Here is a 20,407-nt window from a genome sequence, read left to right as displayed (position 1 = left end):
GAATCGGAAGCTGATGACATGATTGACTTTCTCCACCGGGAGCCCTTTGATGTGTAGTTATGGAATCATTTTGGTCCAATCCAGCCTGGTAGCGACCAGCGTCCAACAGAATCCTGTTGCCGCCAGACTGCCACAGAAAGGCAGCAACATATTGGCTGCATGCCGGTTTGTCAGCGGGCATAGTCTGGATCGTGAGGAAGGGACGCCGTGGGGCAGCGGCCACCCGCGTACCGGGATGATCTCCAAAAAATGACGACTTCGGACGAAGAAATGTAGCATGTGTGCTACCATCGCAAGTGACTTCATTACATGTACAGCTGTGACCGCATTATCTACGGCTGAACTTAGTCATTGCACCCTAGCAAGCGCGTTCGTCAAATCTGTACATATACGTCCTCGCATGATAGTAACACGCTGAAGCGACCTTGATTTCCCCCTCCATGTCCAGTGCTCTTCTCCCAACTGCAGCCAGACAATCCCTCACGCATACACTCACGTCGTCCACAGCTCGACTCAATACCTCGTCACAACGGTTCGCTACGACCAAGCTGTCGTCGACCTCTGTAGCCCAGCCGCCCAGCGCCCGTCTCTCGGCCGTCTCTCGTCACTTTGCTAACATGGCGCCGGCGCCAAAGAAATATGATTACATCGTGATCGGAGGCGGGAGTGGTGGATCAGGCGCGTCACGACGAGCTGCCGGATGGTACGGAAAGAAGGTGGCCCTGATCTCGGAAGGCATATCTGGCGGCTGCTGTGTCAATGTGGGATGTGTGCCAAAGAAGATGACCTGGAACATGGTAAGTCGATGCGCCGGCTCGCCCTGTGGCCGTCTGCCGGGACGCGGACGTTGAAGGACCTGCTGACTCGTCCAGGCCACCGTGAAAGAAACAATGGAGAAGGCGACACGCTACGAGTATAAGGTCCCGGAGGATCTGCCGTTCGACTTCCACAAATTTGTCGACAAGCGACACGCCAAAATCAAGCAGCTGAACGGCATCTACGAGACCAACTGGGCCAAGGACGGAATTGAGCTCATTCACGCCAGAGCTACGTTCGTCTCTGATCACGAGCTCGAGATCAAGCCCAACGATGGCGGCGACGCCTACCGAATCACAGCCGACCACATCTGCATAGCGACTGGTTCGTACCCCACGAAACCGAAAGACATCGAAGGCTCGGAGCACGGTATAACGTCAGATGAGTACTTCTCGATCGCCGAGCTGCCAAAGAAGATGGCCTTTGTTGGTGCCGGCTATATCGCCGTTGAACTGGCAGGCGTCATGCAGGCCCTCGGCGTTGAGACTCATCTATTTATCCGAGGGACGACGTTCCTGCGCAAATTTGACCCCATGGTACAAGATATCCTGACCAAGCACTACGAGGAGATGGGCGTGACTATCCACAAGGAGCACCCAGGCTTTAAGAAGGTTGAGTTGCTGCACCCTGGTTCAAAGGACAATACGGATCCTCGGCAGAAGGAGCTCAAACTCACTTCGAAAGATGGTTCGGAGCTGGTCGTGAACGAGTTGCTGTGGGCCATCGGGCGAGGCGCTGAGACGAGGAACCTGGGTATTGAAAATACTGGGGTCAAGCTCGACAAGACTGGTCATGTCATTGTTGATGAGTACCAGAACACTACTGCGGAAGGTGTGTATGCTATTGGTGATATCACCGGCCAGGCAGAACTCACGCCCGTTGCCATTGCTGCTGGTCGGCATCTGTCGAATCGTCTGTTCAGTGGCAAGAAGGAATACTCTACGGCTCACCTGAACTATGAGAATGTAAGGAGCGCCACGGTAAGGCTCAAAAGTTGTTACTAACGTTGTCCAGATCCCAACAGTCGTTTTCGCACATCCTCCCGTCGGTACAGTCGGCCTCACAGAACCAGAGGCGGTGGAACGTTATGGCAAGGACAACGTCAAGGTGTACGAGACCAAGTTCTCGAACATGTTCTACTGTATGGTGGTCCCTCATCTGTTCCCATGCGTGAGAACGTACTGATATCGGAGCACAGATGTCTTCCCGAAAGAGGAATCCGCCAAAGCTCCCACAGCACTGAAGATGATTGTGTATGGCGAGGAAGAACGGATCGCTGGTATCCACGTCCTGGGTGAAGGCATGGATGAAGCTGCACAGTTCCTTGGCGTTGCTGTCAAATTGGGAGCGAGGAAGTCGGACTTTGACGGTACAGTCGCCATCCACCCGACCTCTGCTGAGGAGTTAGTCACGATGCCTCCACAGATGGCAAGAGCTGCGAAAGCATGAGCGTGAGAGGCGAACGATCATATCTCTCGCTTGGACACATCTGTAGTGGACATATCGGGCAAGCCATGTGGAACGTCTGGCTCGATATGTATAAGCGGAAACCAAGGAGCCAACTTCTTTCGTAGAGAAGCACTTACGAAGCTCTCGAGCCCATCTGCAGCACACTGCATCCTCGATTGCGCGACACGCGGTCTCTTGTAGAGTGACACAATGCAGAGAATATAGTTATACATTGCTCTACCTTGTCTTCGGATCTCGATAAAGTAGTAGTTGAATGTCTTGGCACGCGCCTCATGCAGGCGGCCAAGGCTGAATTGCCGCCCGATCACGCAGGCCTGTGCTGCGGCCATCTCCAACAGCGTGATCACCTGTTCTCGTTTCGCTATCAACCTACGCAATCCACACCTTCGCCCGGTACACACTTATCGACTCGCCTGCCACACAGAAGACGTTGGGCGTGAGCTTGAGAGCGATCATGTTCAAGTCTTCTCTGCGCCAGGCAGGCCGAACCGCATTACCAATTCGCTCAACAAGTACGCCATCGATAGCGACCGCACCGCTCTCTTCGTGCACACATCAACGGCGGCACTCGTCCTCAAAACGGCCTGTGCCTCCTAATAACGGCTCACCTGAGGTACCGACGGATGTGAAAGAGGTCTCGCCATCAGCAACGAAGACTGAAAGCAAAGATGTCACCAAAGAACGCCCATCGCGGAAGAAGGCCGCCACAGCATTGAAGGCGGCCGAAGCTGTTGAGGCGCAGAATAACTGGACATCGACCATGCCTCGTGTGCCCAGCTTACATCACCTCAGTCCGAAGGGTAAGCTACGCCGTTGCCGATCAAGACTAAGTACTGACTCTGCATAGATATGACCGTAGCTGCCTTCTACGCCACATACCGACCGATATCTATAACGGGCCCTGGTCCGAAAGAGTTCACCATGAAGGACGTGGAGAAGATCTTCCAACCGAAGCCCGCTCGGACGAAAGCAAAAGAGTCCGAGGTGATGCTTACGCTTTCCTCGGCAGTCGACAACCTGAACAATGCGATCGATTCCCGACAATCCTCTACAAGCCCAGCTTCGTCCCAGAAAGAGCTGCTCCGCGTCGTCGACAGCGCAGGCAATTCCTTCAAGATCGTCCGTGGCAAGGATATTCACGCTCAGCCTACGTATCGCCATTTCCAACCACCTCCACCACCTGAGCCCTATACACAAGAACGAATATACGCCCTCGCCCAGCAAAACTCGTTTACCGAAACCGAAACCTACGGTGAAGAACTCCTCGCCCAGCACCTGGAGCAGCAAGTCCAGGACCAGGACAGCGAAGGCGTCGTCACCGCTATGGTCATTCCCCGTCGCCGCCGGACACGCCGATTTCAGTCTCACTCCCAGTCGCAAGCTCAAAAGTTCCGTGCCCTTCTCACGCCACAGCCCCACACGCAACACGCGGAGATCGTGCTCAACACCGCTGCCCTGAGAGAGCACTTCAACTTCTTCACGCCTACGGACCCCACGGCCGTCGCCGAGGAAGCAGCCAATGTTCTGGCTCACAGAACTGTAACACCAAGGCAACGGCGAGGTCTGGCGGCGGTAGCAGACAAGCAACGGAGACCCATGGCGTGGCGGCTGATCAGCGTGAAACGCCAAAGGAAGCTCAAGATGAAGAAGCATAAGTATAAGAAGCTGATGCGGCGGACGAGGACGTTGAGGAAGCGGCAGGATAAGATCTGATTCCAGTCGCGTCTGTTTGCGTTTCAGTACGATCGCTGTTTTGCATGTCATACACACTGGGCGTTCTCGTTTCGCCTCAGCAGCATAGTTCGGGATAGATGTCTCTCGATGGTTGTCAGTCAATCATGACTTATTAATCCTCTCTACCTCGTCATCTTCCAGCCGTATAAACGGCCACTGCTCAGCCAGATATATGTAGCTGAAGGAATGAAGGACTGCTCGCAGATTTCGAATCCCATAACATTTCGCATCTTTACCTGCCATCCGTGTTATCCATATTTTGCGCTAAGACGTCTCAGAACGGTCCATTGCTGCGTTGCATACTTAAGTATGTATACCCCCGCTGGGAGGAAGTCACACGCAGCATGAGCTGGATTTCAAGTGACGCCGAAAATATGCCTTCACAGGCTACTCCACCATCCGCTGTCGATTAGCTTGGCCTGTGGACATTGAGTCGTAGTCTGGAAAGTACCTAGGTACCGTTGTACTCGAAATGCAGGCTAAACATTGAAGCGCGTCCATTTTGAGTGCCCAAACAATGTGCACGAGCAGGCCGCCTACAGTGGCATCACAAAACACAGGAGGATGTGAAAAGACAACATGGGGTAGCGAAATCGAGCACCGTACTTTACGGTCGTGCGCTGCGTGAGTCCGCGGTTCTACACCGTGATTGAATTCTCCCTTCCTCACAGGTAATAGGCAAAGGCATCGAATCATGCTTCTCCCAAAGTTGCGCCATTAATACATACATATATAACGGCTGTGACGCATTTCCCCCTCTCCTGCTTTGCAAAACCTGCGGCCGCCCCCTGGCTACTTGCTGATGGCATTGAATGTAGATCGAATGTTATGGTCTAATTGCCGCTTTCATACAGGGTGTTGTGTTGATCATATTTGTTCGTGCTGTAACGTCTTGTGCCGGTCGGACACGTTTTCCTGGATTTAGACGGGTACCATCGTGGCGCCTTCGTACTTTCGGTCGATCAGCTGGGAGTCGTCGATCTGACCTGGCCACCATGGATCCTCCGCTCAGCGAGACCCATCGCTTAGCACTTAACGTCGGTCTGGGCCTTCGAGTTCATGAGGAGAGCGACAATCAAGCCGTACAGACCCAGGACTTCAGCGAAAATGAGAATGAGAATCTAGATCAGTCAGCCGGCACGGCCTATGTGAGTTTTCCAAGAACTTGTAGCGTACCATTCCGACGAAGAGACGGGGCTGCTGAGCAGTGCCGCGCACACCAGCGTCGCCAACAATGCCAATGGCGAAGCCGGCTGCCAGACCAGCCAGGCCGACACTCAGTCCGGCGCCTAATTGGATGAATGACGTGAACAGGGAGAGCTGTTGTGAGAGGTTGTCGGAGATCAGGACGGACACGACGAGGCCGTAGATACCAATGATACCCGCCATGATAACGGGGACGATGTCTGTTCATCGTTGTCAGAGATAATCACACCGTGTGGCGCAGGAAAAGCGTACTCTTGACGATAAGATCGGGACGCAGGACACCCATAGCTGAGATACCGACACCTGACTTTGCGGTACCGTATGCGGCGCCGAAGCAGGTGAAGACGATGGCGGAGGTGCAGCCCATGGCGCCGAAAAAGGGCTGGTATATTCATGTTAGCTGCTTGCTGTCGTCATGATGCAGCGCCGATGCCAGCGTCGAAGGAAGCGAAGGGCAGGGCAAGAACATACGGCATAGACGGGACTATAGGCGCAGACATGTCAGTCAAAAGCTCAGAGGGGATCTATGCGCTGCCGTTGACATGCAGCTCGATCTGCATTTGCCATTGGACAGGCGTCAGGGAAGAGCGTACCAAAGATCAGTGGCCATTGCTGCGGTGGATGTAGAGACAATTAATGGTAGAGGTAGGGCGAGTGAACTCGGAATGCGTCGAGCTTATCGTGAGGTCGATACGGACAATGAAGAGATGCAGATGGGACGAAGAGTGAACAGCGCAGGATGGATGATGCTACCAACTCGACCGGAGAAGCGACTCTTCTGCATGAGCTCTATCGCCAAGCCAGAAACGATTTAGCGGCTTGGCATCGAGCAGGCTGATCTTCTCCAATTAGTTTTTTATATTCGACTTCAGGTTGAGTACTTCGTTCTTTCTTGCTCAAGACACGTTACTTCCCAATAACCTCCACACATCGACAGGGTGAGCAAGTGCTGCCGTGATCCCGCCTGTCTTCACCACCAGGAGTACTCTGTCCGGAAAATCAGCCACGTACCACTTCACACACTCATCGACTACCAATACCTCCGGTCGCATACTTCGTCCGCCTGCATCGAATACACTGAACATCTCAAGCAAATGGCCGAAACCTCCGCAGCATGGCCTGTGGCCGATGAAGCCCTGTCCCAGAAGATTCTAGATCTTGTAAGTTGTCCCGCTCCACCCCCGCCTAGTCGTCCCGCTCCGCCCCGGCAGCACAGCTGACAGTACCTCTCAGGTCCAGCAGGCTAGCAATTACAGACAATTGAAAAAGGGCGCCAACGAAGGTGAGTAGTCCAGCGTCCTCCCCAGCTGTAGCAGCGACACTAACGTCAACTCATAGCAACCAAGACTCTCAACCGCGGTACCTCCGAGATCGTCATTCTGGCCGCCGATACCACACCACTCGCCATCTTGCTGCATCTCCCACTCCTCGCCGAAGACAAGAACGTCCCGTACGTCTACGTGCCTAGCAAGGTCGCCCTGGGTCGGGCTTGTGGAGTGTCACGTGCCGTGATCGCGGCTAGCATTACCACCAATGAGAGCAGCGATTTGATGCCTCAAATTCGCGAGCTGAAGAATAGGGTCGAACGACTTATGATCTGAAACGGGCCACAGGGCGGGCTCTGGCGCTTTTTTCGAGCAAAGGATTATTGATAGGCAATGAATTCATGATTCGGTGAATCTAGCCCACAGAGGTTTCCCCAGCAGTGAAATCTACACTCTTACTGACCTGGAATGTCTCGCAACTAGCCTCACTTGAGCCTCACTTGTCCCTCGTATGAATCTTGTCCTAAGTCGAACAACCCTGCTGACAAGCAGTAATGCGGGAACCATCATGTTGCCACAGTAATCCACAGAGGCCTCCTGAGCAGGGAAAATATCGTTGCTGGCATGGCACTCCCTCAACCCAACCTCACTCGAGCCTCACTTGGGCCATGGTCTACCCGAACGACGTCCCTGACAAGATGGCTTGAGATGGGTCCTGAACACGCTGACATAGCCCTCAGAGGCCTCCTCAATTGCCACAATCGCTTCGGGATCTGGTATGGACTTGTTGTCTCGATCCTCACTTGAGTCCCTGTGGGGATTCTCTCTCTGGCTCGACTGGATGCTGCAGCCACAATGTGACGAACAGCCCACTGTGAAGGCACCCAGACATCAGTTGACATTACGTTCCAGAAGACAGAGCATCCCATCAAGCCTGAAAAGATGAAGTATCAGATTTTGGAAATGCGGACGAGGAACATGTCGAAACTGAACATCGGATACTGGACGGGGACTTGCTCGATATTGCTGCGTCTGCTTGACCAGCCGTGCCACGCACGACCCGGTATTACCTCGTGCATGAAACACATACCCTTCGGACCTTTCGAAGGCACGGTCGGCAACGGCCGTGGCCAAGTCTGTGAAATCAGAGGTTGGTTAAGGCGCGACGGCCGCCGGCATGGAGTACTCAACACAAGATTTGTGAACGTTCAGTAGGGTCATGAGAGGTCGTCGGCATTAACAGCTTGTCAAGACTGCCGCCCTTTGGGTATTTGAATGCTGGAATACAGCTCAGTACCTTGATGTGAAAGAAAGCTGGTGGCCAGCGACGGGCAGGAGTGCATTCGGGTATTGCGACTGCCACTACAACAGGCTGCCCATGTGGATGAGCCTCTGTGGCATCTCTAGTGGGCTGCCCATCATCGAGGTCGAACGACAGTCTTCAACGGGTTGGGGGGCCATCTGTGACAGAGAGGGCTTAGTGGAAGCCGGATGACAAGAAGTGGCTGAACGCACGCCGGCTGACTGAAATACCAGACGACATGGGGCCTTTATGCCCCTTGGACACCACGGAAGCCGCTCAACGTCATTCGAAGCATCTTATTAGTTCGTATACGCGTCTAATGCAAGCACTCTGAGCTCTTCGGCCAGCAGAACACGTGCGCAGTCGCCATAATACGTCCCCCAGTGCCAAGACTCGCTCGGCCAGCTCAGCAGACATTCAACCCGCCATAACTCCTCAACCCATTGCGACCCTGGATTGCCCCTGCATGACGAAGCCGGTCACGGCCTTTTCTTTGCTACACCAGCATCTGAGATCACGAAAGCCAGATTTGACGGAGTCGACTTTTGGTGTTCGCGGGAACTAATTTCTGCCAACCCGTTCCCCAGGCGCGCACGGCCACAAACTGGCTTGAACAGCTCTGGAAACGCGTCGGATATGCTTGTTGGGCTACTCTCTAGCCTCTGCGTGAGATTATGGGGTCACAAAGGCAGGAATGCGAAATTCGAAGTTTCAGGGGTAGGCACGGCTCGATCCCCTGGTCATCACTGGTGTTCGGATCAAAGTGAGCCTGTGCATCTCGAGTGATGATGAGATAACCTTCAGTCAGCGCAGTCATATCGCGGGACAGATCCATTTTCGTAACAGATTCTGGATGCAGCGCTTTCGCCCCAATACGTACTTATATATCTTTGCTTCCTCTGAGCATTCAACCTGAGTCACTCTGGCTCCTCATGAGGTACCCACCACCATTCCCGCTGACCAGTTCAATGAAGACCATGGTCGCATTTCCATCAGCACCAATCGTGAACGTCACAGCTGAGCCCTGCCCAAGCTGATGTGGCTCGACGTCGAGCACGAACGTATCTCGAGCCCAGTGAGTGAGCGGAAATGAGAGATTTGAATTCCCCGGGAAGCTGATGAGCAGGTCCGCCTCCTCTCCCGTGTCCCCATCCTGCGCAGCAGAGTCATTCGCAGCTCCAATTGGCGCCTCTATCAACACCTGTCCGACATACTCATTTTCATAAGCCCCCGTATAGGCACTCACAGCCAACATTCCCCCCGCCTCAGCTGCGCCTCCCCCTCAAACTCCCCACCTCCTCCCTCTCCAGCCACAAGCGCCTGATACTCCCCCTGCCAAAACTCCACATAATCCCTCCTCACCTCCCCCAACATGGCCATGTCAAAGAACGTATCCGCGATCCCCTCCGGCCAACCCGTTGGAAAACAGTTCGCCAGGACCACAACCCCCAATCCATCATCGACACTCATCTTCACTAGCGTGCGTGCACCCTGGGTGAACGCACCGGCATGGTCGACGAACACAGCACCCGTCGTGTCGTAGTCGACATTCCAGCCTAGGCCGTAGAAGCCCGTGGCGTTGGTAGTAGGTTGATGCCGCGCACAATCTGTGGGGTGCGGGTTGTATTCAACGCGGTCTGGGAGATAAGTTGGTCGGAGGAGTTGGGAGGGATGCCGAGGGAGAGGTGCAATTGGACCCATTTCGCGAGGTCGTTAACGCTGGAGGAGACGCCGCCGGCGGGAGCCTGTGCGTCTGGGTTACGGGCGCGGGAGGGCGTCCAGACTGTTGTGTTGGCGGCCGAGGCGATGGTGGCGTTGCTGCTGGTGGAGGAGAGGATATGCAGGCCTGCGCGATTGGTGCGGGACAGGAAGTCGCTGTAGCGGCTACTGGTGCTGGTCATGGAGAGGGGGCTGTAGAGGTATTGCTCTGCAGCATCCTCCCAGGTTGCGTTTGCGGCGATGGCGGCTCGAGTGCCGCCAGTGGTGATCCCGTAGTTGCTGTAGCTGTAGCTGGCGCGGAAGGGGCCGAAGGGGGCCATATATTGAAGTTTGGAGAGGACGGTGGAACGGTCATAGCCAAGAAGTTCAAGGTCGTCGCCTGCGAGACCGTAGAGGCCACTGCGGTGCGAGAGGCAGTCCGCGATCGTCACTTCGTCTGATATCCAGGGGTCCGAGTACGCGGCGACTTCGTCAGGGCTATTGATGGCGGTGTCGAAGGTGAGATTTGTCGCGGTGACGATAGCGGCTACGATGGTCGAACAGATTGGCTTTGAGACCGAGGCTAGTTGGAAGACAGTGTCGGCGTCGACGGAGTCGTTGCCGCCAATGAGACGTACACCAAATCCGCCACTGTACTGCACGGTGCCGTTGTACACGACGGCTATTGACAGGCCAGGGACGCCACTGCTGTTGATAGCCATCTCGCCATGCTCGGGAGCTGGGCCAATGCGCGTTGAAAGTTGTCATCGTTGATCGCAGCTTGTGCGAAGCCGATCAGAGCATAGTACAAGAGCGAGGATGTCTTCATGTTGTGCTCACCTGAAATAGCGCAACTCGCGAGCTGGACTGACTGTATTGAGAGACGCAGGTGCCCACAGGCGCCGGACACATTATGTAGTGTCGTTAACTCGTACTGGCAGCATTTTTGGAAGGTTCAAGCCCAGTGCGGCATGAATATTTGCCATCGGGACTTGCTGAGGTTCGTAAACCTTCCAAAAACCCTCGTGGCATCCATCACAAAGTGCATTGCTGACCAGGAAACTCTGATCTTGCGGAAGGTAGTTTTACACTCGCATCATTGAGAAAGCCTGCATGGCAATGAACGACGGCGTGTAGCACTCATGTTAATTGTCAGGAGTAGATGAGATACTTGACCCACAATGAAGCGATGGGTGCAACACCTTTGTTCAACTCTCGTGATCAGAAGCTGCGACGGTCATCTCCCAACCTCCTCAAGCTGCACCTCTGGCTACTGCGCGTGCTGTAGCTCGCTAGTGGTAGAGAAGGTGTAATCCGCAAAGCCTATTGCATCGGAACAGCTGAAAGAAGCTCGAAGTCTCACGTGGAGGCCAATAAGCTCTCTGGAAGTATGGCTTGGCGCCTTTCCGACAAGGCTTGGCCGGCCACTGGGCCCGTCTAGCTCTCTGCCTCAACCCATCCCTGTTCCTCCTCTACGACTGTCAAGTCATCCTCGTTATTATCCGGATCGTTCACATCCTCCCCGCTTCCCACGCTTCCTTCCTCATGCCCGCCATTACCACCATCTAAACCCTTCACAGTCCGAAGATACGGAAAGCCGCCCTCCCTGATCACCTGCTTTAGATTGTCCACCTCCTTATCCCATAAAGCATTCTCCCCGGTCTTGTATCCCCTCACAGCCAGCTCTTCCAGTCCTCCTGGCAGCATGTCCGCAAGTCCCAAGTTCCACGTTTTCATCACCTCCTTCTCTCCCTCCGCGTTCGTCTTGATCTCCCCTGATGGTAGGTCCCGACGATAATATACAGGCCCAAGGAGGGCTTTGATTCCGATTCTCAGCACTTTCAACCCATGAAAGTCACGAAAGCTGCCTATCGTGAGACCATAGGATTTCGTGTTAGGGAGGTCTCGCGAGTGCAGGACATGTCCCCTACGCAAGCTTTCCGCTTTGTCGGCAACGAGATCAAGGTCGGCTTGGGCATCCTCTTCCAACTCGTCTTGTTTGTCGGAATCGTCAAAATGATCATATCTGGGCTCCGCCCCTAACTCCGCCTCCACTTCCGGCGGCTCGAACTTATACGCGCGTAGGTACTGATCAAAATCCAAGTCAATATACTTCAACGTCTCCCTCTGCTGCTCCAGACATTTCCCCAGTGTTTTAGGGTACTGAATGAACGTATGGCCCCTCTCAACACTCCTCCCTCCAGTAGTCAGCGTAATGCTCTCCAGCTCAGCCGGCATGCGAATCAGAGTGCCCATGAACTCGCTGTCCATGCCGGAGTTTGTGACTGAGATGTTCTTCACGGTGGAAAGGCCAGGTGGGATTGTGGACAGATCGTCGTCTTCCCATGGTTCAATCGCTTGAGTGCTGAGGGATTTTAGGTTGGGAAAGCGGTCGAAATGCCGGAAGGAGCTGAGCACGGGCGTGCGGTGGTAGAAGCGTGGGTCGTTTACGATGTGGCGGTGTGTGCTCGTGAAGATTTTCACCCTCGACAGTTTGCTGAGCACAGAGGACCCCTGAGCCAATTTTCCACGATTCGCTGCTCGCAGAAACTCTGATGGTAGGTCTGCTGGAGGAATCGTGCTGATTTGTTGGAGATTCGGCGCCAGGAGACACAGGAGCACAAAGACCGCGGAAGCATACTCGTAGTGCTCATCGTGGCGATAGTAGACGTAGTTGCTGACCTCCCGCCTGTCGGTTGGATCGGGGGCGCGATTCTGCGACTTCCAGAGGATTGCGGTACTTACGCGCTGTTTCTGCGAGTCTGGCATGGGGAGGGCGTGGACAGAGCGGTTGAGGAGGACTTCGCTGGGTGATAGTGGCGAGTTGAGGCGAAGGGAGACCATGGCGCTATAATCGGTTGTGCGGCCGCCGCCGCATAGGGGTGGTGGATTGGAAGGGTCATCGAAGCGGATGTAGTTTCTGATGCGGTCGAAGGAGAGTTCCTCGACAGTGGACGCTAAGGACGGTCTGTGAATGTAGGATGTGATGAGGTCGAAGGACTGTTCCAGGTCCTCGGCGGTCTGCAGGCGGATGCGCTTCCAGGAGGGCATCATGGGTTTCATTGAGTTCTCTCTCTGGAGCGGGAGCAATGACAGACCCGGAAGGACCGCTGGCCCAATCGCTGCAAGCGCGACGGATGTCACAAGCACTATGAGTCCGACAGCCCAGATGTAGGGCGTTCTGGATCTTGCCGGTTTGACCGCTGCATTGCCTGCTCCATCCATCACAGGTACATAGATTCACAACGACTTTAGCGTACACCGAGCCATGGTCCACACCAGCATCCGGCAAGATTGGCAAGATCAAGGCTCAAATGAGGCCACCTGCCTCATACGGAGCGCGAGCCTGTCTGTTCGGAGTCTCTGTTCTTGAGCTAGAAGTCGACGTGAATGTTCATTATGCACGTCTGAGACGCTTCAGTGATGCAATTTAATGTAGATGTCCAATCGTGCGCTGCAACACTGGCCTTGAAGTCTGGGAGTCTTTTCCGAACTGCAATGAAGACCGATGAAGAGCGCCTCTTAGGTCTGTTGTTTCAGGCAATATATTTCCAGGCAATTTTTCTGCCTGGTCGTTGCCTGACAGCTTTGAGCCCCGAGTCGCTCCATTTTCATGCTGTGCTACCAGTCATTGATTGACATTCAGTGATAGGCCCTTGAAACGCGCTTGCCTCGTAAGCAGTTGGTATGCAGAGTCTCGGTTGCACCAGAAGTCTTGCGATCAACAAGTGAAAGACCCAAGCTACGCCTATGATCAAGCTGTGGCAGGGTTTGCCGTGTCGTCCTATTTCACCAGCAGATCACGCACCGCTGGCTCTCGAAACTTGTCTCATTACATGTCCAAGATAGCGCAGCAGCCACTACCTATATACAAAATTATGACCCACATCCAACTTTTCCACCATGCACAGTATGTACACCTTTGTAGACTGGGATTCTCGCATCTGAGCTGCACATGCATTGTCTGTTCGCTGGTGCCATATCATCGTTATTCGCCGCCCACACCAGTACCCTCCGCACTCTCCTCCTTGGACGGGACTTCCGCTGGGTGCGGTAGTCTGAGCTTTTTCTTGCCATTGCTTTTGTAGTATAGTACAACATCGCCACCAGTGCGCCTATGGCAAAGAGTCAGTATGCATTCTGAATGAGCGCCTTGGTCTGGCAATGATGTCTCCATCAACGCATAAAAACTAGGGAGCGGCTTACCATAGATGCACCCGCAGAGTCGCCAACGTCATGTTCGGATCAACTCTGATTCCCTGACAGTACAGCTCGAGATATTCCTGCGGCTGCAATCTCGGTTCCTCGGGCATTGGCTCCGCGGATGGAGGTGCCGGTGTGGCATCGGTCGAGTCATCTTCGGCCGCAGTGGGCGGCGCCGGAGGCGGTGCTTCGATCCTTTCCGCTACGTATGCCAGGATCTTCTTCGCACGAAGCATGCGATTGGCGTTGAGGCGAGCATTGCCATCTGGAGACGCGATGGACGGGAGGACATCCTCGTACGGGTGGAGGACGAAGGAGACTTTCACTGTGTCTTTGTATGGGATCTGGTTCTGAGCTATCGTTAAAATTGTTCAGCGATGGGTCAGGAGCGGAGAAGCTTACCCTCAGCAAAAGCTCTCCCAACCACATTGGCGCAATCTTCTCCAGTATGTCTGCTTCCTTACCGAGATTCGCGATCTCGCCACGATACTGATCTGCCAGGCCACCAGATTCTGGGTTATCTTCCTGAATGATCACTAACGTGTGCGGAGGGGGCTTCAGCACAGGTGTCTCGATCGGCAAGCTAGGCGTTATTCCAGGCGGAAGGACCTCGTCTGATTTCTGCTCCAGGTGCTCGTCGTATTCATGCCGAATCCGTTGTACGGTGCCGAGAAAATTGTCCTCGACGATCTTCTCCTCCCTTTCGGAAGATTTGCTTGATGCGGCGTCATCCGACTTGTCTTCTACAACAGGCGCAGATGTGGGTCCGGGACTCTTCACGTCAGTTGACAATCGAGGAGGCTTCTTTTGGAAGCCCATCTGGAACTTCTTGCCGAAAAGACCGGGTTTCTTCCTTTCTTCTGTGGGTGAGGCAGGATTCGAGGGTGGAGCTTCCGTCGACGTGACAGTCGTGTTTTCCTTGTTCTCAGAAGATTCGTCTGATGTATTGGCGGCTGAGGAGAAGTAGTCGATCTGTCCCTCGCCCGGTGGCTGACTCGTGCGTGATAACCGTTTGTCAAGTGGTGCCTCTGTGCTAGGTGAGAATGCAGCGGACCCAGGTGTGCTCACTCCGTCGCTCTGTAGCAGGTGACGTCCAGGAGTAGCCGCGCCTATTGCAAGGCCGGGCGTACGCGGTGCATGAGTACCGTTCGCGCGTGGTGTTGTGACTGGTCCTGGTGTGGTAGGACCTGTCGGCATTGCGATACTAGTTGGCGCGTTCGGCCGCAAAGCCGGAGTTGAGGTGCCCGAGGTCCCTTTCAGACGGCCCTCTGCTGCCTTCTTTCGATAATCCTCGTCGCGCCTGATCTCCTCATCAAGTAGTGTTGTAAACAGATTTCGGAGTACCCATTTTCCCAGATTGATCCTCTGGTCTTCCCGGAAGTCGATCTTCTCAGTGATATCAATCTCATCCGCATAAACCTCGGCATCAAACGCGTAGTTCTCCTCCAGCATGACTGTGATCTTGCCAGTTTTGGTATCAACAGCGCACCAATTAGCTACGCTCTCAGTTGTGTTGACCTCTGGAACAACTTCGTCTAGATGCCTCCGGCCGAACGACTTGATTGGCACACATTTCAGGAGATCCCAGAGCACCACCTCGCCTGCTGTGTCGAGTGTGAGGATCCGCTTGCGATCGTTAAGCATGACATGCTTGATCAAGCCGTTCTGCCCCTCGATCGTTTCTGCTGGCTGACCACGTATGGGCACGATCAAGCTCAGATCATCTGCAGTGATCTCGGAAGCTTTCCGGACATTCGTCATCGAGTGGTTGGCATGATGCGCTGTTCGCTTCCGTCCAGGATGTAAAGCGGTGTTGGCGAGTCTTAACACGGCATTGTGAGGTATCCGAGGAGTAGACGATCCGTTCGTGGTTGGCGTGTCTGGAGGCGTATCTGGATGAGACAGAGCACTATTACTACGCTCATGCCGCGGTGATTGCGGCGGTGTCTGGATTTCCAGTTCAGTGTCGACGTCCTTCCACCGATTCACGCTAGAGCTCGACGTTGCGGTCCAGATCGAGTTCCCAGCAGGCACAAGTCTGGCAATACCATCATGCTCCTGGCAGACTGCTACAGATACACCTTCCTCGATCTCCATAGCTCGTCGTGTATCTGTCTTGGCTACCAGACCAGACTTATCCCCTGAGTAGAAGACAGCCAAGTTCGGATCGTCAGAATACATGCACCATACGCTGTCGTTGTGCATGGTCAAAGTATGCAAGCAGCGACCTGCCGTGAGCGACCAAGCTTGATAGTCTGATCTGACGAGGCAGAAAGAATCGTATCGCCATCCTCGCTGATGAGTAAATCTCGCACGTTGTCGGTATGTCCAACAAATTTTGTGATGCTCTTGCCCGATTTGATATCCCACAGCCTGACCACACCTTCTGGGCCGCCACTTGCTATCATCGAGCCTTTTGCCTTCAGTGTGTATATCGAGCCTTTGTTCACCGTCTCGTCCAGCTTGTTCAAGTTGATGTCAAGCGTCGAGCCGCCTCCAGCCAAGTCCCACAGGCATATCCGGTGATCCAGGCCGCCGGATGCGACCCAGTTGGCACTCTTGTCCGGTGTAGTAAGGCACTTGACGTAGTCGCTGTGCGATCCTATGGTGTATGCGCCATCCTGTCCATGAGAATGCGGACGCCAGAGCTTGACGGTGACATCTGAGGACGCGGAAACCACACCAAGGTTGTTCTTAACCAGCACGATGTCATTGACCAATGTGTATGCGCCTGAACCTGTTTGCGAAAGGTAGCGCTGTTGCTCTTGTCTTCGCTTCCATTTTGCGCATCGATGTTCAAGTCCCAGCCACACACCACACCATCTCGACCCGCAGTGTATCTATTCTCTGTTCAGTCTGTGTTGGGCGCTCCTGTCTGGTCAACGTACAGTATAGATCGGTCCTGATCATAAGCAAGGCCGTTGACGCCCAATCTATGGCCGCCAGGCGTAGCTGCCAGCGGCAGCACTGATTACCTGTTAGCTGCAACGCAACATGTGGGGGAGCTTGGGCATCTCACCATAGCTAATCCTTTGGCGCTTCTTCTTGGCCATATTCCTCGCCTGGAAACCTTATGCTGCTGTCATGGCGTTGGGAAATGTATACAAGGTCGACAGCTGTACAACTCAGTGCCAGAGGCGGTGCGGGCAGAGCACAAGTATTCTACGAGTTTGTCGCGTGGTTTAGGCTGATGTGGAAGCGAGTCGGTGCTATCATTCTCCTTCATCGTGGGGGAGCCGACTGCGACGCTAGCTGTGGACCACCGCATCATAGCCTGGGGTCGAAACGTCGGCGGCGGCATCATTTCGAGTGCGGGCAGTCCCTATGCCCGCCTATATCCGAAATGTCAGGACATCGCTCTTTGGTCTATAAAACGTACCCAGGTGTGTAAGTACCGTGAGGGTCTACAGCTTTGAAAAGAATAAGTAGCTAAGCGATTGCAGGACCTGTACTGCTGCGGCACGATGAAGTTGCGCAGTCACTGTGCTGATGTTAATGTCTCGAATGAAGCAATAGCTTCAATTTGCACAATCATAATGTATACTCGAATCCGTCGAGTGTTCCAGCAGCTTCAGCATGCTCATTTCCACGGAGCGCACAGGGGTAGACGTGCAAGGCGGGACTCATGATGGTGTCTGAAATGTTTGAATCAAATTGCGATGTACAAACACCTCTGCTACCTGTGATCGAGTAGAACCTCAACTTCATGCGCAGAATCGCGCTCTTTTGTTGACAATGCCACTTCTCGGTCATCTTTCCAGAACGCTCGCTATATTCACTTTCTCCAAACACCATCTATGCCACGCTCACCGTCGAAATGATGTTCAACAGGACTTTTCAGTATTCCTGCGGCGTGTTTCAGACCTTTGCCGGAGGAGCCCCACCTGAACCAGCTTCGAGGGTGTGACTATGCCCTTCAGCACGATGGACTTGTCCATTCATTTCCTGTGAGCAGACTCTTGATCCAAGTACCCATTCATCCTCAAGAACCTCGTCCATACTTGCTCGCTCGGCGGGGTCGACTTTGAGCATCCGGCCGATGATGTGTCGGCTTTCTCGAGGCAGTATCCGAAGGAGTCGCCATGGACCCTTGATGACTTCCTGTTTGTCACCAGAACGACTTTCTGATCCCTGCTCAGAGGAGTGATCGTGGTGATGGTGGTGATTGGTCTGAGGCTCAGACTGTCTGCGATGGTCGTCTTGAACAGCGTTGGCAGAAGGCATTTCGGACGCTCGTCTTGGTTTCGAGTCTGGTACCGGCGTTCCTGGGGTCGGCGGAGAAACGAACAGCTTGTACGAGTTGTCGACGATGCGCGGCTGTTTCCAGGGAAATCTACGCAGTGTCATGCAGCAGAAAATGATCGCCAACGACCAGATGTCGGTAGCTGTTGGGTCGTACTTTCGCTCGTCGTAAACCTCGGGGGCTAGGTACGGATCGGATCCGACAATACCTACTCAAGATTAGTGCGTGCCATGTCTTAGGAGAGAGTGTCCTCACCGGAAGCCAGCACTATGTCCTCTTCGAATGGATACCGAAATACTGTCGCACTCCCAAAGTCGATGATCTTCATGATGCCGTGTTCGCTGACCACCACGTTGTCCAGCTTCAGATCCCGATGCGCCAACCCCATAGAGTGCAGATAACTGACGCCACTAACGATCTGCAAGAATGAACAAGCGATTTCTTCCCTGGTCATCTTTCCGGTCATGACTGTCGCGAATAGATCATAAGGCGCATACTCCATGACCTCGTACCACCGGCTTCCTTCCTGGATGATGTCCATGGTTTCGATGATGTTGCCGTGGTGTAGGGTCGACCCTATGCAAAACTCTGCTGTAACCTTCTTAGAATAATCCTTCTCGCTCTCCCAGGAGTGCTTTTCTCGGAACTGCTTGACAGCGAAGGTGACACCATCACTGCTGCGTTTTAGTAGTCTCACTGAGCCACCGGCGCCCGATCCCAGAACTTTGCCAAACTTGCCATATTTCGCTTCCAGACCGTGCTCATCTGCGAAGGGAACATTCGCTGGTGGTGCTTGATGGGGAGGGGTCTTGGTACCAGACCCAACGCCTTTACTCGAGGCCACGGACCGGCGCGTTGATGTCTGCGAAGCGGCAGGTGACTCAGTCTGAGGGCTGTGCTTGTGCTTATCCTTGTGACCAAGACGGAAGAAGCGCTTCAGCTCTGACATGGAGCCGTGCTTCTTATCGCCCCCCAAGCTTGTCGTGCTCTCGTCTTTGAGATGCCCGAGGCCGTCTTTCTTGGATCCACCAAATATCGAGCCTCGCTTGTCGGAAGAATCGTGGGGTTTTGGAAGCTTCTCAGCGGCAGCTGCGATGGCGGGTGCGATGGAATTTCTGCCTGTGCTGCCGAAATGGCGTGGCTCCTGTTTGCCCGGGGCGGGCGACGATGGCCGTGAGCCCGGCCTCGAGCCCGGCGACTGCACGGGACTCTGGCTGAGTGAAGTTTGTGAGTCTGACGGTCCGATTTCGAATCTGGGGACGTGCTTTTTATCCGTATGTGATGTCGAAGGCTCGGATCCAGATGTTGGTCTAGTAGAGGTTTGGTCTGATGTAGACGGCTTGAGGCGTCATGGGGTGAGATACTTTGAGACAGGCGTTTTCCGTGGGCATCCGGTGGGGGAGAAGTCTGCGGAGTAATGGCGGCCTGAGGTAAATGAGACCTACTTGCACTTGATTCTGTGCGGTCGTCTTTCGAGCCAGCGGGTGTCAGAGGGGGCGACTGTACGGCGCCTGAGATGGAGCCATGCTGGCCACGAGAGACTGATCCTCTTGGGCTACCTGGGGGCGCATCGCTTTCCCTAGATGGAACCTGTCATACTGTCAGCTGAGCCCGGAGAAGTACATTTGTGGCGCGCTACTCTTGAAGGTGGCATTGAGACAGGCTCGTATGCGAAATTTGCCATTCTGTTTTCTTGCAACCGCGACTTCTGCAGAGTCATGGCTAAGTGTCTAATTTGCTCATGTGCTTGAGGCGATAAGTCCTCTGGTCTGGTGTCGCCAGAGTCGGTGAGGTCTGTGATAGGCTCAATCTGCTCATCTTGTGCAGCGAAACGGACGTTGCTTTTGTCGCTATCCGACTGAGCAGGCTTGTCTATAGCAGTGTAAGTGTCTTCAAAGAACAGAGTCAGTGCTGAGTCTGAAGCTTACTGTCATTCTTATCGGCATCACCCCCAGGAAAAAGCACGGACGAAAGTTTCGAAGTCATCGTCGAGCGACTGCCGCAGTCTTCGCGGCGTCAAGGAAGTGGAAGACCAGTCTGCGGCTGGGGGCCGGGCTCGAAATTGATCGGCAGCAGGTGTTCAGCACGAGGTACAGGAGGCCTGCATACACCAGCTACACCAAATCGCAATCAGCGTCTCGCGGCGAAGATAGCAGCACAAAGGCTATGCAGCGCGGTGATGGAGCGAACGGAAGAAAGCTCCCCAATGCGTCACTTCGGGTTGATTGAAAACTTACAGGTACGCGTGGAAAAGTGCAGGTGGGCTGAACTGAATCACCGGAGACACCGCGAGGCTCCGCGGCTTAGCGAGTGAGAATAGATGAGATATACTATGTGTGCTGATATCGGTGTCGATGGCGAATTATGTAGAAAGGATGGTAACAACGACGAGGACATACACAGAGATCTAGTAGTTCTTAGTTGAGCTGCAATATCGTAGTCAGCAGCGGCAGCAACAGCGAGAACTCG

General features: G+C 54.1%; 8 protein-coding genes across 8 annotated transcripts; 3 read left to right on the top strand and 5 right to left on the bottom strand.

The window, feature by feature from the left end:
* Positions 1-617: 617 nt before the first annotated feature.
* Positions 618-2,265, top strand: AB675_4457 (Glutathione; the record flags this gene model as incomplete). Its single annotated transcript, XM_018144597.1, has 4 exons — positions 618-797; positions 873-1,781; positions 1,831-1,957; positions 2,015-2,265. The coding sequence occupies 4 exons, from the start codon at positions 618-620 to the stop codon at positions 2,263-2,265; spliced, it is 1,467 nt and encodes a 488-aa protein (XP_017999014.1).
* Positions 2,266-2,740: 475 nt separating this feature from the next.
* AB675_4456 (uncharacterized protein) lies at positions 2,741-3,999 on the top strand (the record flags this gene model as incomplete). The annotated part of the gene is made up of 2 exons (XM_018144596.1): positions 2,741-3,086; positions 3,134-3,999. 2 exons carry the CDS (start codon positions 2,741-2,743, stop codon positions 3,997-3,999), a joined length of 1,212 nt encoding a protein of 403 aa, XP_017998971.1.
* A 1,046-nt stretch (positions 4,000-5,045) lies between these two features.
* On the bottom strand, positions 5,046-5,593 carry AB675_4455 (V-type proton ATPase 16 kDa proteolipid subunit; the record flags this gene model as incomplete). Its single annotated transcript, XM_018144595.1, has 3 exons — positions 5,046-5,141; positions 5,197-5,426; positions 5,479-5,593. 3 exons carry the CDS (start codon positions 5,591-5,593, stop codon positions 5,046-5,048), a joined length of 441 nt encoding a protein of 146 aa, XP_017999087.1.
* A 727-nt stretch (positions 5,594-6,320) lies between these two features.
* On the top strand, positions 6,321-6,827 carry AB675_4454 (13 kDa ribonucleoprotein-associated protein; the record flags this gene model as incomplete). The annotated part of the gene is made up of 3 exons (XM_018144594.1): positions 6,321-6,386; positions 6,460-6,508; positions 6,565-6,827. The coding sequence occupies 3 exons, from the start codon at positions 6,321-6,323 to the stop codon at positions 6,825-6,827; spliced, it is 378 nt and encodes a 125-aa protein (XP_017999048.1).
* Positions 6,828-9,350: 2,523 nt separating this feature from the next.
* Positions 9,351-10,214, bottom strand: AB675_4453 (uncharacterized protein; the record flags this gene model as incomplete). Its single annotated transcript, XM_018144593.1, has 1 exon — positions 9,351-10,214. The coding sequence occupies one exon, from the start codon at positions 10,212-10,214 to the stop codon at positions 9,351-9,353; it is 864 nt and encodes a 287-aa protein (XP_017999159.1).
* A 715-nt stretch (positions 10,215-10,929) lies between these two features.
* On the bottom strand, positions 10,930-12,543 carry AB675_4452 (uncharacterized protein; the record flags this gene model as incomplete). The annotated part of the gene is made up of 1 exon (XM_018144592.1): positions 10,930-12,543. One exon carries the CDS (start codon positions 12,541-12,543, stop codon positions 10,930-10,932), a length of 1,614 nt encoding a protein of 537 aa, XP_017999124.1.
* A 937-nt stretch (positions 12,544-13,480) lies between these two features.
* On the bottom strand, positions 13,481-16,748 carry AB675_4451 (WD repeat-containing protein 48; the record flags this gene model as incomplete). Its single annotated transcript, XM_018144591.1, has 7 exons — positions 13,481-13,607; positions 13,699-14,045; positions 14,098-15,836; positions 15,938-16,451; positions 16,511-16,535; positions 16,584-16,662; positions 16,715-16,748. 7 exons carry the CDS (start codon positions 16,746-16,748, stop codon positions 13,481-13,483), a joined length of 2,865 nt encoding a protein of 954 aa, XP_017998907.1.
* An 805-nt stretch (positions 16,749-17,553) lies between these two features.
* AB675_4450 (Serine/threonine-protein kinase oca2) lies at positions 17,554-19,924 on the bottom strand (the record flags this gene model as incomplete). Its single annotated transcript, XM_018144590.1, has 5 exons — positions 17,554-18,146; positions 18,194-19,264; positions 19,384-19,528; positions 19,578-19,810; positions 19,867-19,924. 5 exons carry the CDS (start codon positions 19,922-19,924, stop codon positions 17,554-17,556), a joined length of 2,100 nt encoding a protein of 699 aa, XP_017999016.1.
* Between the last annotated feature and the right edge of the window lie 483 nt (positions 19,925-20,407).

This window comes from Cyphellophora attinorum (assembly GCF_001299255.1).
Source record: "Cyphellophora attinorum strain CBS 131958 chromosome Unknown Contig16, whole genome shotgun sequence".
In the NCBI taxonomy this organism is placed as follows: Eukaryota; Fungi; Ascomycota; class Eurotiomycetes; order Chaetothyriales; family Cyphellophoraceae; genus Cyphellophora; species Cyphellophora attinorum.
This window is presented reverse-complemented; position numbering and strand designations above follow the sequence as displayed.